General features: G+C 36.1%; 1 protein-coding gene across 1 annotated transcript; it reads right to left on the bottom strand.

The window, feature by feature from the left end:
• Positions 1-337: 337 nt before the first annotated feature.
• LOC139152144 (BMP-binding endothelial regulator protein-like) lies at positions 338-14,718 on the bottom strand. Its single transcript, XM_070725245.1, has 8 exons — positions 14,586-14,718; positions 13,736-13,830; positions 12,934-12,976; positions 11,846-11,902; positions 8,947-9,051; positions 4,098-4,330; positions 1,156-1,445; positions 338-779 (listed from the first exon to the last, which is right to left on the bottom strand). Exons 2-8 carry the CDS (start codon positions 13,811-13,813, stop codon positions 764-766), a joined length of 822 nt encoding a protein of 273 aa, XP_070581346.1. The 5' UTR covers positions 13,814-13,830; positions 14,586-14,718; the 3' UTR covers positions 338-763.
• Positions 14,719-16,602: the final 1,884 nt, after the last annotated feature.

Genomic DNA, 16,602 nt, shown 5'->3' with positions numbered 1-16,602 from the left:
TTTTCTGCCCGTTGAAAAGCCGGATCTTGTGTAGATTGAGTTATTCTATTGCACACCTTGGGAGTATTTAGGCTGCAGTGACGGGCAGATCGAGTACGGCATCGATGGATTGAACAGAAAATCGATCGCTCTAGCAGACTGTTGGCATGGGCGCCGCCTGTGGCTCTTAGACAAGGGAATGGGTTCGCGATGTTGAACGTAGGCCACATTTTACAAACTTTTCGTAGGGTCAAATTTCCCCTTCACTGCTTTATCCTCAGCTCGAATGTTCAGTACATGTGTGTCACTACGGTTCCTAAACTTCGTCACACAACCTAGGCAAAATAATTACAACTACTTTCCAACCAAATAACACGTCATTTATTTCACTACAACAATATACGATATTCTACAATAGTAAAATTTGCCCTTCAGAAAGACATTGATTAAAATTGAAGATACCATCACGTGTTTCATATTGCCAAGGCCCGATTATATCACAAACCATAATTTTAACATGTGCAGTCAACGGGAAAGCTTGTGACGTCAGCATTCAGCCAACATGGTGGATTTATGATAAATAAGGAACAACAATAGTTTGGAATGTTTGTTTAACAGCGCAAGAAATTGTGCGATGTACGTTCTCTTTCCAATCTTTAAAATTATCCAATTTAATCGTATGGGATTGAAACAGAAATCTTGTTAGTAAATCTTAGTTCAGCAGTTGTTGGTTGTCCATTTGAAATTGTCCTACGTGCAAGGTATGTCGTCTTCGAGTCTTAAGTTACTGGTCTGAACAGCTGAAAATTATGGAAAATAAAGAAAAACTAAGTTTTGAATAATAAAATTTGTAATGAAATACAGTGTTGAATTCACAGCTAAAAGAGTAGGTTTGCACACAGTCACTCTGTGGTCTTTGGTTTGCACGAAACAAAGATAATAATATTAACTAGTTTGGTGTGAACGATATTCGTATTCTCAACTCACTATTTTGCAAACAAAAACTGCTCATACAATAAATAATTCCTCCCTTTAGCTGTTTTCCCCTTACATCGGCATTGGTTGTAAGCGCTGATGTCCCATGATAAGCATAAGGTATGACATCCACGGGTTAAGAAATATATGAAAGATGGCGTTATCTATAACAAAAATGGTGTTCGTTGTTTCCCTACTCACCTGTTTGGTACCTTCCAACTCTCGGCAAATTTATCAGCGTCCTTCGTGATCGTTCCATCGGGCATCGTAAAATCATTACGAGGATTATTATCGTTATTGCCAAGCATACCGCAGACTTTACCCTCAAGTTTAGGAGAGACCTCTACGTCAACATGATGCACGCCATCAAAGGACACTTTAAAGTGATCATAGTATTCGAATTCCATCATTCCACCTTCCTTGGTCACAGAAAGGTCCTTGGCTCCGAGGTCAACCTTGCGGAGTGGACCTTTTATGGCATTTCCATTCACCTGGACAGGAATAATTGAATTTCAACAAAGGAACAAAATGGAATAATCTGATCTCCTAAATTTAAAGCGCCATACACGGTGCAAATTGTCATTTGATAAATATGATAAAGATGCCTTGGCATCAGTAAAGTCATCAGTACTTGGACATTGGACAGTCTGAACGCTAGGGGTGAAATTTGCATATGCAAATGCCATTTCCTTTCGAACGGCACTCAGCAACTCAGTCTACACTGTGACCGTTGGCTGGCTAACACAGTTTTTCAGTCGCTCCCAAATCCTCATTTTTTCGCCGATAATTATCATTGGAGACCAACTTCATCTCTTCAATTGGATTTTCTGAGAAGGTAAGTGACTTTTCGGGGCTCTGTTTGAAAAATTAAAGTGAATTTTGCGATTTCAGCGATTTTTCATAGTACGATGTTATATGTCGAGCGCGGACTTGTGTTGCTGTACCAACTACGGTGCATGAAATTATGGCCCAAAATCAAGCATAGTTCGTGGAATTATACTATAAATTAGCTTTTTACCGCAGAATTTTGTCTGTTCATGCCAGGAATTTGATGTTGGGCGGCAAAGTTCGCCGCTGTGTTTTGCCGCTAAAATCCAATATGGCGCCAAATCAACATTAGTGTACTGTACGTTTACACGTACCCTGTGTACTCGCATACGCTCATAGTGAAATAAATCCCCAAATGTGCGTATTTTAGGTCAAATGTTACTTTATTGGGGGAAACTATCATCAAGTGACACTTTTAGGTTGTAATACGTAAAATTCGTGTCACAGTTGTTTTTAATTATTTTCCTCTTTTTTTTTCAGGGTCATCACAGTCCGAGGATGGCTTCGAAGCTTCCAGCCGGGGCTTCCATAGAAAAACTTGTGCATGTGACCTCATGGTTGTTCACTTTTAACTTTTTTGACGTAATTTTCGTGTCTGATTTGTCTCAGTTTGTTGCAGTCAAGTCTCTGAGGCTTAAGTATTGATCAAACTTCAGGTTTATTTAGAATAAAGCTGTTGTCTTTGCAGTATATTGAATTCAGAACTTATTAATTTTCTTTTTAATTTAACCAACACAAAACCAACCGACACGTTCCAATATTTATTGAGAAATTCATGTCACCCGAGCGGCACTTTCAAAGGCTTCATTAAAGGTGAACTTCTCCGATATGCTTGCACATGCAACAACGACATGGACTTCATTGAAAAGGTTAACTTTCTCACACGCAAACTTCAACAACAAGATTATAGAAAAAAAAGATATATCTCGTATAAAGAAACATGTTAATCTCACCAACCATCGACGATACCTCACCGATAAAGATAAGAGGAATATGACATAAGAACAAAACTGGTTTACACAACGACCTTCAGTCCATTCATCAAAACCAGGCAAATCAAACAATGTCTAACAAAAAATTGGAAAATAATAGAAGCCGATCAAACACTGGTCAAAGTTTTTCCAGAAAAACCTATCATAGCATACAAAAGGAATAAAAACTTAAGAGACATCCTCGTTCAGGCACAAATCAAGCACGAGGATAAAATAAACACGAACGGTCTGACCAACAAACCACTCAAAGTTCAGACCACAACATATCCATACTAGCATCTCTAGTTGATGAACAATCGCTACTATCAAATTAACATGTGGGATAAATAGCTCCAACACATAACCGGTTCTTTCCAGGGGACCCAGATCACATGACCAGGGTCAAAGCACTATCGATTCACCGGTGTCTCGCCATGTTTCTCCATATCATTAAACCACATTGATCGAATCAATATACCGCATCACTATCAAAGGTAGAAAACGATGTGTAAAGTTGCTCTCATTTTCCTATATATAGAAACAGACTTCAAGATACATAAAACAATTTATAAATTCTAAAATTCTGAGAAAAAAATATACTAAAGAACTGTAGTTGTAGTTAACATAAAATTATTCTCGTTTGTAGAGGCCATCTAATCTGTGGTGAATGTATAATGCCCACTGTAACAATTACTAGAAAACGGCATTCATAGGTGAAATTTTTAGACGAAGTTTCGCCAAGGGTCTATTGAAAAGTGTACCATTTCCAGTAAAATAGCTCTGTGAAGTTAAAAATTGGTATACACAATCAATTGTTACTGAAAAGACACTGCTGAAATTTGATCGGTGTTCAAGACCCGGAAGACCATTTACTAGCCCCGTTTCTCCTTCATAGACAGACCCAAATCGTGTTATGCAACAGAAACTACTCAGTATACACATCGACAATCTTTTGAAGGTAGGTTTATTTTTACATGACAAACTGTTTATATCAGAAACAAATTCCTAAAAAACACATATTACCTATAACATTCACTCAGGTCCGCGGTATAGCGTGAATATAGGCATGTTTCAGGCGACCCATGCTTGTGTGACCCCTGCGTACTACTGCGACCTTTGTTTTGAAATGAAAACGAGGCTATTTTTCTGAGGGCGCTGTTCAAATTACACCCCCAGCATTCAGACTGGGACATTGAGAAATTTTAAAGAACTTTAAGCTATCAAATTTTTTATGCTTTTTCCAAAATTTTTTCAAAATTTGATTGACCGACGAAAGAAATGTTAACTAATCGAGACCTTGACTTTACAGAGGTTTCTGAATCAAAGAGGAAGGTTTTGCCTTACCGTTGATTCGTGTTTAGGACCAAAAGTGACAGTGTGGCCACCAACACGGACAGTGACCTGTTTTACACGGGTCACGCCGTGACCTTTGAACCAGCCTTCCTCGTTCCCAACTGTGATAATCCAGTGTGGTTTGGCAACGCAGTCCTTAAGAAGCACATATCTACATTTTCCTTGGTTTGTGTAGTGTTTACCATCAAGGGAGGAGAAATGGGGATCACCGATGACTCCGCCATCTAAGAAGTTTAACAAAATGTACACGATGTTATCCCTTTCAACTTACGTTTATCTATTTTATCAACACCAAGTCATTCATTCACAAACTATTGTACATTTAGTCTAGTTGCACAGTTTCCAAATTACGAGCCCAAAGCTTCACTTGCCCTCAAAATAGTTTTTCTACAAATTGACTATTAAATTCAGGAAGCGCATATTTTAAAAAAATTATTGATAAGACTCTTCGTTCACAAATTAAAAAAAAAGCTTTAAATATTTGTTAGTACAGGTGATGTTTGTGATGTTGGTGTATATATTAGGAAAAAAAGACATTTACACCTAGCTAGCTTGCCATAGTCGACAGCATTCGATGACAGCTTTCGAAACCAGTACAGAGAGTTTCAAAACCTACAAAGAACCCCCCTCCCTCTACTGTCTAACATGGCATCGGTATAACCATTGACAGTTCCCCTCTCTCTACCCTCTAAGGGAGCCTAAAGTAATTACAGGGGGGTGGGCCGGGGGAATTGGGGGAGGGTCACTTTTTAGGAAACAGTTCAAGGGGGAGGGTCAATTTTTATAAACCTATCTTGGGGGGGGAGGGTCACTTTTGATAGAAGCTTATTTTATGGCCAAAACTTTGATTGTCCGTGTGATATTTCCTGAATAGGACATCACCAACAAAATACCTACTCATTATCAACAAGTTTGACAAGCAAAGAAGATGCAGTGGTATCCTACATTTTAAACACCTTGAACAGTTAAAACTGATAAAAGACAAGAGACAAAAACATGCAACCGGTGGAAAAGTGTATATCAATTATCAAATGTACATAAATGCAAAGATATCGTCAGTTTTATATTGGAAAAACTTGTGCATAGTTCTCTCTTTGACTACCATGTACAGTAAATCAACTTTTGAGTGAAATTCCAAAATCAAATTTCTCACACAATCATAGACTTGTAACCACTCTAGTCTAATCAAGAACATTAATATTAATAATTAAGAGTACACAAATGCAACGATTTACCTATTTTTGTATTGGAAAAAAACTATTCATAGTTTCATCATAGACACCATGGATAGTGAACCAACTTTTTAGATGAAATTCAGAAATCAATTTCTTGTACACAAATGCAAATTTTACTTCCCATTCAAGCAAAATACAGATATAGCATGTTTTGTGGGGGAAAATTGTCAATAATTTGCCTGATTGATAGACTCCATGCATTATGATTTGATATTTTTGGATGAAGCACTAAATAAGCCACATCTTGCCTTCTTATAGTTGCACAAAATATGGTGACCCTCCCTCAAATGTATGAAATACCATATCTCTTAAAAAATTATTGCGTGATAAATTGCGAATGTCTTTCCAAAACCACCAGCCCTCCTCTCTGTAATTTGTCCCTAACATAACAAGTGAACCAATTGTTATGTAAATTAGCTGATACTGTTTCAATTACTCCTGAGGAGAATACCGCAGTGGTTGGGGGCAAGATTTAGAATGTCGGATAAGGGGGAGGCTCACATTTTACGGTACAGGTGTGCCCGAAATTCCCCCGGCCCACCCCCTGTAATTACTGAAGGCTCCCTAAAATGGCATCGGTATTACCATTGACAGTTTATTCGTCACGTATTTGTATCAGATTACAGTAATACAACCACCCGACGAGTGTAGCCAGCAAGCCTGCTGACTATACGAAAGAAATTTGTAGTGGGAACGTGAACTTGTTTACACTGGTAAACGCACTTCAAACGCACGTGTGTGGGGGGGGGGGAGGGTGTGTGTTGATTTCAGTCGGTAGACAGTCTTCTCCTGGATGCCGTATAGCACTTGTAACTCACAAGCAAGTACATAGCACTGACATGGAAAATAATGATAAATGGAAAGGATTCCTCTCAAGGCAAACACTTCGTTCAACACCGATGGTTGATATAAACGCTATCAAGCACTTTAGTCATCTAAATTATGCCTAAATTATGCCTAAAAGCCAATACAACGGCCTATTATGCACATTAAACATTATTCAAGTTGAGATTTTCCCTAAACATCCTGAAAACCAAAAAAAATATTACATTTGGTATGTCACTTTTGAAGTTATCAGTTAAGCTGCGTAAACGTAAAAGGTGAGGGGCTGAAGGAATTCAGGGGCTTCGAAAATTTTAGGGATAGTAGGGAGGGGGGCTGAAAGTTTTGCTCTGCTTACAGGAGGGGGTGCCTGAAAATTTTTTGGTTCCCTCTCACATTTTACATTTTCCGATTCCAAGGTTGTCAGGTAATTTAAAGAGAAATTAATCACATTTTAATGTAATCCAATTGTTCTAATGTTAGTGTTAATTAAACAAAATCTAGAATAATTTTGGGGTTTTTTATGACTTTTAACTCAAAAAAATCTAAACATGTATGATTAGTCAAAAAAAAGCAAATTGAGCCTAGTAACGGGGCAGAAGCTGCAACCGTTTTTGCAATATTTCTATGCAATTTATCAACTACAGTTTGTTGATGTCTCAATACAGCATACTGAAACACGCAATATTCAGTTTGTTGACAAAACCTGTACATAAGGTGTATTTGGTGATAATGTAATTAGAATACAGACTGACAGTCATTTGTCAATGATACAAATGCATGCTACATTCACAAGCTATGTTGGCAAGCTGAATGCTGGACAGTTCAACATGCTGTAGGGAGTAGAACAAGAACACAGGTGTATAAACTGAACAAAAAAATTGTCAACACTATCAAAAGTTAATACAGCTACTGCCTAGGGGCAGTGTTCACTATCCCATGTACTGCCCTACTACTGCAGTGTCACTGTCACTGCATACCTAAGCAGTGACAGAGAAAGCGCTGACTCTAATGTACATGGTAGTTGAAGAAGAGTTTGGGTCAAATGACGCTCATGACGGTGAAACATACTTGTACAGAAGATCAGGCCAGAAAGCAACACATGGAAGACCAGTCCAAATATATAAAGGGAGAGAATAAGTCTAACCCTAACCCTAACTTAAGCCTAACTCTAACCCTAACCCTAACCCTAACCCTAACTTAAACCTAACCCTAACCATCGGAAATACATATCAACAAACAAACAAACAAACAAATAAATAAACTGCTCTTTATTGACAAATAAAGTAAAACGACTGCACACAATTTGATGAGATTTGCTACAAATGTTGATCACACCAAGATATATCAGCAGTGGGAACAATTAAGGGGTGACATGAAAGATAGTTGCTAATTTGCATATTTAATGAGCTTTCCTAATTAGGGATACATGTCTGATTTGACTCGATCAAATCGACCAAACTTGGTATGTATATTAAAGATGCTATGATTTAACATTATTGAAAGTCATTGAACATTTTTACTTCAGCCAATTCCGAATTTGCATATTTAATGAACTTTCCCGATTAGGGATATATATCTGAATTAACTTGATTGTAGTTGTTGAAACTTGCTATATACATCCAAGATACTGTGATGTAACATTATTGAAAATCAAAAGACGTTTTTACTTCAGCCAATTCCTAATTTGCATATTAAATGGATTTTCATAATTAGGGATATTATCTGAATTGACTTGATCAAAATTGATGAAACTTGCTATCTACATTAAAGACACTATAATACAATATTATTGAAAGTCATTAAGCATTTTCTCTTCAGTCAATTCCTAACTTGCATATTTAATGAACTTTCCTAATTAGAGATATATATCTGAATCAACTTAACCAAAGTTGACAGAACTTGCTATATTGCAGATACCATGATAAAACATTGAAAATCATTAAGCATTTTTACTTAAGCCAATTCCTAATTTGCATATTTAATGAACTTTCCTAGTTAGGGATATATACTGGGATTTACTTGATCAAAGTTGGCAAAATATGCTATGTACATTTATGATGATACCAGGATAAAACAATATCAAAAGTCATTCACATTTTCATGTCAGTTAATTTATAATTTGCATGTCTAATGAGTTTTCACAGCTCGGCATATATGGCTTGAAGGACTTGGCCAACGGTAATTACACTTGCTATATAAAGTGGTGATACAATGACACCAGTAAAAGAACTTTAATCTTTTTATTTCAGCTAATTACGTATTTGTATACTTCATGACCTAACCGGCGGTGATTATTGTTCATTATGTTGATCATAATACTTTCAATGAAGTTGCAAACATGTGGCAAAGGTTAAAATTTACGCATAACTGCAATATATAATGAAACATGTGAGTATTTTCAGTTCATATCTGGTATCGAGTGCTGCTCTGCAGAAAGGAAGCTCAATCCTGATGAAATACAAACTCGATTATGTGATATCAATATTTGATAATTATGATTTATTATATTTAATAATTATGAAAAAAAAATCATATTGTAGACTATTCATTTCAAGGTGGCCTGTGCATGAACACTACCTGGGCACATAGCCACTACCTGGGTACAGTGCCACTACCTGGGTACATGAACGCAATAATTTCTTCAATTCGATCTAAATTGCCTTTTTGTGGTTTTGGTTTTTACAGTGTCTCCGATACAGTGTCTCAAGAAGTGCACAGACAGCCATTCCGTGCAAGAAAATCCACGAAGATTAATGTAAAAACTCAATTGACAGCCTTACCGTCTTGGCAGCACTCTTGGCCACCAGGACACACACTCTCGGGGTATGCCTCTTCGGTTGGTGAGCAAATGGGCTTGCAGACTCCATTCACGTTGTCGCACTCGTCTGTTGAGGCAACAATATTGAAAGTTGGTATTGGAAAGCATAACAGTGGTTGTAAAAAACTAATTCTGTTTTGTGGCAGAAGTCGTACAACATTTATTTATTTATTTATTTATTTATTTATTTATTTATTTATTTATTTTTTATTTACTTGTTGCAAACCTTTTAAAGCAGGGGCTCACTGAAAACAACAGGAGCAGCAAATTAGACTTGGTACTGGAAATACAAATAGAAAGTTACAAAAGAGCTAGCTGAAAAAATCTAATAAAGAAAACAAGCCATTATTATCAAACAAACCATATCTGTTACGAAACGTCTGAAAAATTTGTCAATTTCTTTGTAGAGATCTTTCTTGTAACTCTTTATAGAATCACCTGGGAAAAACATATCAACTCCTTTTTTCTTTGAAATCCTTGAGTAAGTTCAATTCGCTATTATTCAACAGCATTTCTTCAGTGTCAGTCATTAATTGTTGTCTTTCTTTTGAGAACTGATCACATTTCAAAAGAAAATGTTCAAATGTCTAATCTTCTTTTCCACCGCAAGGACATGTACAATCATCTTCATTGTTTTGCCACCTTCTCTTTGCATATTTTAGACCAAGAGTTATATGATCTTAATTGAGCACCCTTGAAATCATCGATAGATTTTAGATAATCTTCACATTGTAGCTTGCTTTTAAATCTTTGATAGTGAGCAAAGATAGATTTTTTGTTATATTTTCCCTCCATTCATTTTCATCATAGTCAAGGACAATTTGTTTAATATTTTGATCAGTGAGCTGATCAAAGTTCTTAATATTGAAATTTGTCATTATGCCATTGGCAGATTTTGTCCAGTTCCAACACAACTTTTATAGGTTGTGTTCGGCTCCATCGTTAATTAACTTCAGGTGATTAACCAAGGATTGCTTTCATGAGAGGAAACAAATCGTCAAATTTTGATGTTATTTTCATAAAGTATGGTCAGAGAGATTACGTGACATCCAGTAGTCTTGATTTTTATAATAAGACGATTCTTTAATCCTAAGATTATCGCTCGTCCGTTCGTTAATTTATCAACTTTCTTATTTACTATCAAAATATTAGACTTCTCTTCATAAATTAACATTTTCCATAGTTTACAATACTTAGCAATGCATAACATACACTTCATTTGTTTTTCATTTGGTGCCATAAGGACTACATCATCAGCAAAAAACAGGACACATGAGTTCTGAATCAAGGTATACTCCAAGCAGTGATTCATTACGCTGCTTTTTGCATTCATTGATGTACACTGCAAATAAAATTGGTGCTAAAACACATAATTGCCTGAGACCCTCATTTTAATGAAAATAATCTGTTTCAATGTCATCAAGAGACACTTTACTTTCAATATGATTGTACGTATGTTTTATCACATGCCGTAATTTCCCTTTGATTCCATTATTCCACGATGTGTACCATGATGCATCTCTTCATGCGCTGTCATAAGTTTTCCTGAAGTCTAAGATGTTTTCGAATCATTGTTAATCCTCTTAGCATGAAAATTTGGTCAATTGTTCGCCTATTTTTCCGAAACCCTCCTTAGCTTTCACCTAAAATATCCATTGATTCAACTAAATTTGTTTCCTCTTTTTATATGATTCTATTGTACATTTTCCCGATAACTGAGCTCAATGAACTACCTCTCTAATTATGTAACCTTTCTTATGTAGTGGTATAATAACATTCCCCCCTACTTTTGACACAATTTCTAATTAAGTACTGTCAATGAGTCAATTATTACCTGCCCACCTCCATTGATGATTTCATGTATTTCATCTGGTCTGCATGCGTTATTGTTTTTAAGATTTTTAGTTATGCAACTCATGGCTTCATTTGTAATGTGTATTGTATCTGTGTTATCTTGGACATACAAATTGTTTATCTTTTCATTGGCTGCCAAGCTGATTTTATCATTGAAGGATTTTAGATTTGATGCTAGAACATTTTGGAAATCACTCCAATTGGTATCCTTGTTTATGTCCCATCTCTGTTTCATTGAGGTTTTGACTTCAGATTTCCTATTGGGAACTGCCATGCTTGTGTAAATTATATTGCGATCACAACTCTATCAAAAATTCTATCTTCATCAACAAAAAATTCTTCTATCTTATATTTAAAATTATCACTTCTCATCATATAGTCAATAACAGACTGCTGTGTATGTCTTAACCACGTTCATTTTCCAATGCTAATATCACCGTTATTAAGAAGGATCAGATCAAGTTCATCAATCATTGGAATTAATTTTGCACTATTATTATTAAAAACAGTATCACCCGATAGATCTCAGATTCTCCCATTGAAATTTTCCATTATCAGAAACTATTTCTTAGATTCCATTAAAGGTATACTGTCACCTGTTCTAATTTTACCATGGAAAGAGAAAATCTAACCAATCACAGATTTTAAGCGGGTGGCCGCTTCTTAAAAACAGCGCCCTCACGTGGGCATTTTGAATATCAAGGAACGCCCTTTTGACCATATATGGGCATATTTAGATTACAGGTGACTGATAATGTCATTACTTTGTGGTTTATGATACAATTCATCTATTGCATCTTTGTTTGTATTTTCTGGTGGAACATAAACCAATCCTAAATTTAACGACCGAGTTCTATCAATTCGTACTTTAATCCAAATTCGTTCCAAATCATCATTTTTAGATTGAAACAAATATGGACCAATGACCTCAATATTATTTTTGATAAAAAAATCTATTCCTCCGCCTCCTTTTTTCAGTATGTTCACAGGTTAATGGTATTACTCACCTTCACCTCCAGGCGGCAGTCTCGGTATGACAGGGGCTGCTCTCTTCCGGTTTCCACCTATAAGGAAAGAAAACAATCCACGACATCAGATGTCTGTCATGAATACGCAAAGAACTCATGAAATAATTTCTCAATGATACATTTTGCCTGGGATAATGGTAACGAGAGGATGCCCTTTCTGTACATTAATTATGAGCCAATATTTTTTGTTGGAACTTCCTGGAAAAACACTAATGCTGCCATTATGAGTGAAATCGCTTCTTCTATTTTGTCACAAAGTCACGTGCTTGAATTCCACGTGATCGCACAAGAAAAATGTTTTTCAGTACAGAACACAACAGCCAAATTACAGGAGGTCTATCACTTATAAAAGATTTTGTGATCTATAGATGTCTGAGTACAATTAACCTCATATTCAACCCAAAGATTTGTCTCGCGCAAGAAAGGGATCACCTTTCAAGAAATTTTACAAAAATGTCACGATTATGGAAATACTTTGGAAAGAATTAAACATAATTGTGACACAACCTTTAATTGTGTCAAATTATGCTGAAACTTATATCTTACTTAAGGGTGAATGCCATGACAGGTTATACACAACTAATACTAGTCAGAATAGTGTGTCCAATTGCTATGCCTTATATGGCTTACACCCTCTTTGCCTTCCACCAGAGTTTAGTCTGTCCTGATAAAACAGTGATGAGCAGTATGGATTGCCAACATCCATGTCAGTTGTCAGTGAAATAGGAGAAATTATCCATTGAATGCAAGGCTCAACAAATGCACAGTATTTCTCCACCTCTGTACATTAAAAAGGCCAGTATCTATAGTTTTTTTCACTTTTTTTGATATTATAAGTCAATTGAAAATTCTTGTTCAACTCCCTAAAGCATGTTGAAGCACCTATTTAAAATGTACTGTTTAGCTTTGCAACACAGCGTTTATATCTTTTAATTTGACTTCTAGTCCAGAACGGTATTGTTTAATCGAGAACATAATTATTCTTCTCTTGTGTAGGACATTATTATGACATACAATGTTTTTTCATTGGAGAGAACTACATAAAGTTTAGTCGGTAGAAAACTTACTGGTCACTCCATTTATCCGCTCAATGCTAGGACGTACACTTTTCTGTAAAGTCGAAAGATATCAAATTATGAGTGTACGCAGGTTGATTTCAACCTTCCTTCAAGTGTTTGACGTCATTGGTGTTATTATCGCTCTATAATTTCAACGTAAGGTATTATCATATGTACTGTCGATACTGAGTACGCTCTAAGATAATGATCATTGACTATTACTAAACACCTGTTCTTCATTGTGCAAAAAAAACCGAACGATTTCACTTCGCTTGTCTAGCCGTTTTCAAAAGACGACGCCACGACTAGATGTGTACACGTAGGTTAGTACTGCCATTCTGAGAACTCGGAGCTGTTAGGAAGTCATGACTCTGCAGCAAAACTACGATTTAAAGAATGGCTGTTAAAATGTTTGGTATTCTAACCAGCTCTGCCACTGACAGTTGATAGTGTTGAAAAATTAAGATGAGAACAAATTTTAATAAAGATAACAACAATGGAATCAACTTTCAAAGCATTAGGTAAAGTAGTCTTCAACGAAAGGAAAATCTTCATCATCTTGATCGCAACATACAAGTTTATTTTTTCAAATGTTTTAGTCGCGTCAATATTTGTAAAGTATAAAATGGAAGTCAGAATGATAAAAAGATATCACAAAATAAAGTTTGCAAAATTTCATGGGCCGATTGCTGGTAAATGATGACGTCATTTTTCATGTGGGTGTCCTATTTCTTTCCTTTGTACGTGTAAAGTATTTAAAGTCAAATTCTTTTGAATTTATTTAGTCTTATTAAGTCAGGTCAAAACTCACCACAGAACGACTTTGTCCATTCGGCGCTGCTGTTACCACGGTAACTAATAAAAGTGCAGCCAATAAAAAGGTCTTCATGATGGTGTTGTGTCCGACTGTAAAAAAGAGCAAATGAACCAAAATTCTTACTAAATGAAATCGTTATATCAAAGTCATACACACATTAGTTCAAATTATACTGTACAAGAGTATTTGACGATAGTTTTTTTTCGGATATTGAGTTTTGAGGAATAATGATTTGACTGTCAACGATAACTGATAACTTCCAAAAGTTAAATATCATACTCATGGTATAGGCAGGGTCGGTAAAATTAATGGTACTACCGTCAAATTGGTACCGTTAGTCACGTTAAGGTGAAACGCCTCATTGAAAATTCTGCTGGTATTTTTCGACAAACATTGCGCTTATTAACTAAGCATTGACAAAGGTTTAAGAAACACCCAAACACATTGCTCATATTCCCTTTTGTGAGTTTTGCTGTTCAGAATTTAAGTAAATGTAAGATTTGTAGCATTGAATGTGTACAAATAGCTCGAAATATATGAATATGCGAAACTTAAGTAACTGAGTTTTTTCTTTGTGAAGACAAGACAGCAAATGCTCACCCTTTAATGTATTTTATCGAAGTTAATGATAAACGAGATAGTAAATGTCATTCCGGTTTGGAAATGTCGTCGGCACCCCTGGTAAATATTTTGTATATCCACATCTATTCAACGTTCTTCAAATTTACGCTGATAGTAAAAATATGGTGTTTTCAGTCAGATTCGAACTTCGAAACTTTCCGATATCAAAACCAAAAGAAAAAGACTTGCGTAATGAAATATGAAGACAATTTTAAAAACTTACCCTCACTGACAAATTAAAAGTCACCAATTTTCCAACAAACCGGAAAGTATACAGGACCACGTACAAAGCTGAGAGTTGCCCGCCTTTTGATTAGCTCTCTCAAAGATGATTTCATATATACTCAACCTGGAACATTGATTCTTTCTCGACTAAAGCTGCAAGAGATTGACACCTCCCTGTGTCAACCAATCAACGTTCAGAATTGCCGCAAGTGAGTTGGTGATAGGCCATGAAAGTAGAGTGTGCTCCAATCAGAACTGACACATATGCATGGATTAAAGAGAGGAATTTATATCTACTTGACGTGTATATATGGGAGGTCAAAATAAGTGAATCACAACTCACCTAAATTTTGAATCCGGAAACGTTGTAACAGACAGTTATTGCATGCAAAAAAGCTTTGTGGAATGCCAACCAATCATTCGACATACAACTGGAAACTCTCGAGGAAAGAAGTTGTATCTACATGGCACGGCTGTCCGTTAATCAAACGATGTTAAGCTATGAGTACACAATTCAAAGAAATATAACAAACATCAGTGTTCATTTTTCTCAAGTGTAACAGCTACATACAACGCAGTGCTAAGCAGTTTTTAAAACAAGCAGTCACCAATTAAGATATATTTCAGTTTGAGTTCACACTGCGATATCATATTGCATACAAAAAGCTGTGTTTATTCACGATAACGCTGTCTCTGTTGGTGTTCTTTGTGTTTAAACTTATCAATTTGTTTACTAAAACGAGTAATGAGCTGTGCCACCTCGACAGTCTGACAAACCAACGCTATTTAGGGAGTGTTCATTTTTTTACTTCTTGGGTAAAGGATTTTGGTTTTTCACGATGTGCTATAGCGACCTCGTCTGAAAAGCCCCGAGTAAAACACACATCTCCTTTCAAAAAGTCTCGAGAGGAGAGGGCCGTGCCCCCTGTATGAACAAATTTATACTAATAGGAATTGTTTCTTATATATAAGTTAATCTATTTTCAATACCTAACTATTATGTGATATTAATTCATCCATACACACATAAAAGTTAAAAAACGAATGACAATAATACCATCAATATATTAATGTTACGTATCCTTGGCTAACCCGCCAATGCAGCGGTAGCAACTGCACTTATCGAACTCAAAACTTCGTCAAAACAATCAATCAATCAATCAATCAACAAGCAAATCAATCAAAGCGGTCAAGCCAATCAAGATTAGGGAGAAAGATTACAAAAGTATTGAATATGGCACCCATGGAAAAGCATACGGGACATTCTTTGTCTACAGCGCATGGTTATGTAAAAATGATATTTGAATTGGTCTTCAAGAATAATAGGGCAGTTATTTACTAATTTTACGGGCGACCACCCTCATAAGCAAACACTTGAAAAGTATTTGAATGACATTGCACATGTGTAATTTTCACATAACATGCAGAGCACCATGTGTTAATATCCTCAGAAGGGATAAAGTAACACCATTTTATGTCACTATAGCAAATATACAAAACATGACGAGGACAGAATCGAAAGACATTATGGGATGGCAAGAGAGATACAGCAATGATTTGATGGTGCTCAAGTGAAGTGTTGCTGCGTACAATCATGATTTACCTGACTTGCAAAATGTTTTTCTTAGACATTTTGTTGATATTCTGGGTTTTTTATCTAAGTTTATAGTGAACTCCGCCAGGTGCATGCCTTGCAGTAGGTATATTTGCAAGGACTAAATTTTTAAAATAGTAATCATAATATGTTGGAAAATTGTACATGGACATTCTAGGAGTGGATTTGATGGGAATTGATAGGGTCAGTGTACCTAAGAATGGGTCAAAAGACTCCGATGAAAGTCACTATGACAGTGAATCCACGCTACCTCCCCATAAAAGTGGAGAGATCGCGGTCAATCTGATGACAGTGAAACTGAAATTCTCATAGCTGCCAGGGTCACGGTGGTAAAGATTTTGACAGTGCAGAGAGTATTTCATCGTCATTTGGCACGACACCGACACTGCAGAGAGTTTTT

This window comes from Ptychodera flava, chromosome 15 (assembly GCF_041260155.1).
Source record: "Ptychodera flava strain L36383 chromosome 15, AS_Pfla_20210202, whole genome shotgun sequence".
In the NCBI taxonomy this organism is placed as follows: Eukaryota; Metazoa; Hemichordata; class Enteropneusta; family Ptychoderidae; genus Ptychodera; species Ptychodera flava.
This window is presented reverse-complemented; position numbering and strand designations above follow the sequence as displayed.

Excerpts from the sequence above, each read along its gene's own strand:
- LOC139152144 (XM_070725245.1), bottom strand. The coding sequence starts at position 13,813 with ATGAAGACCTTTTTATTGGCTGCACTTTTATTAGTTACCGTGGTAACA. Across the intron at positions 11,903-12,933 it reads GCGGATAAATGGAGTGACCA|GTGGAAACCGGAAGAGAGCA; the intron begins GTAAGTTTTCTA and ends CTTTCCTTATAG. Across the intron at positions 9,052-11,845 it reads ACTGCCGCCTGGAGGTGAAG|ACGAGTGCGACAACGTGAAT; the intron begins GTGAGTAATACC and ends TTGCCTCAACAG.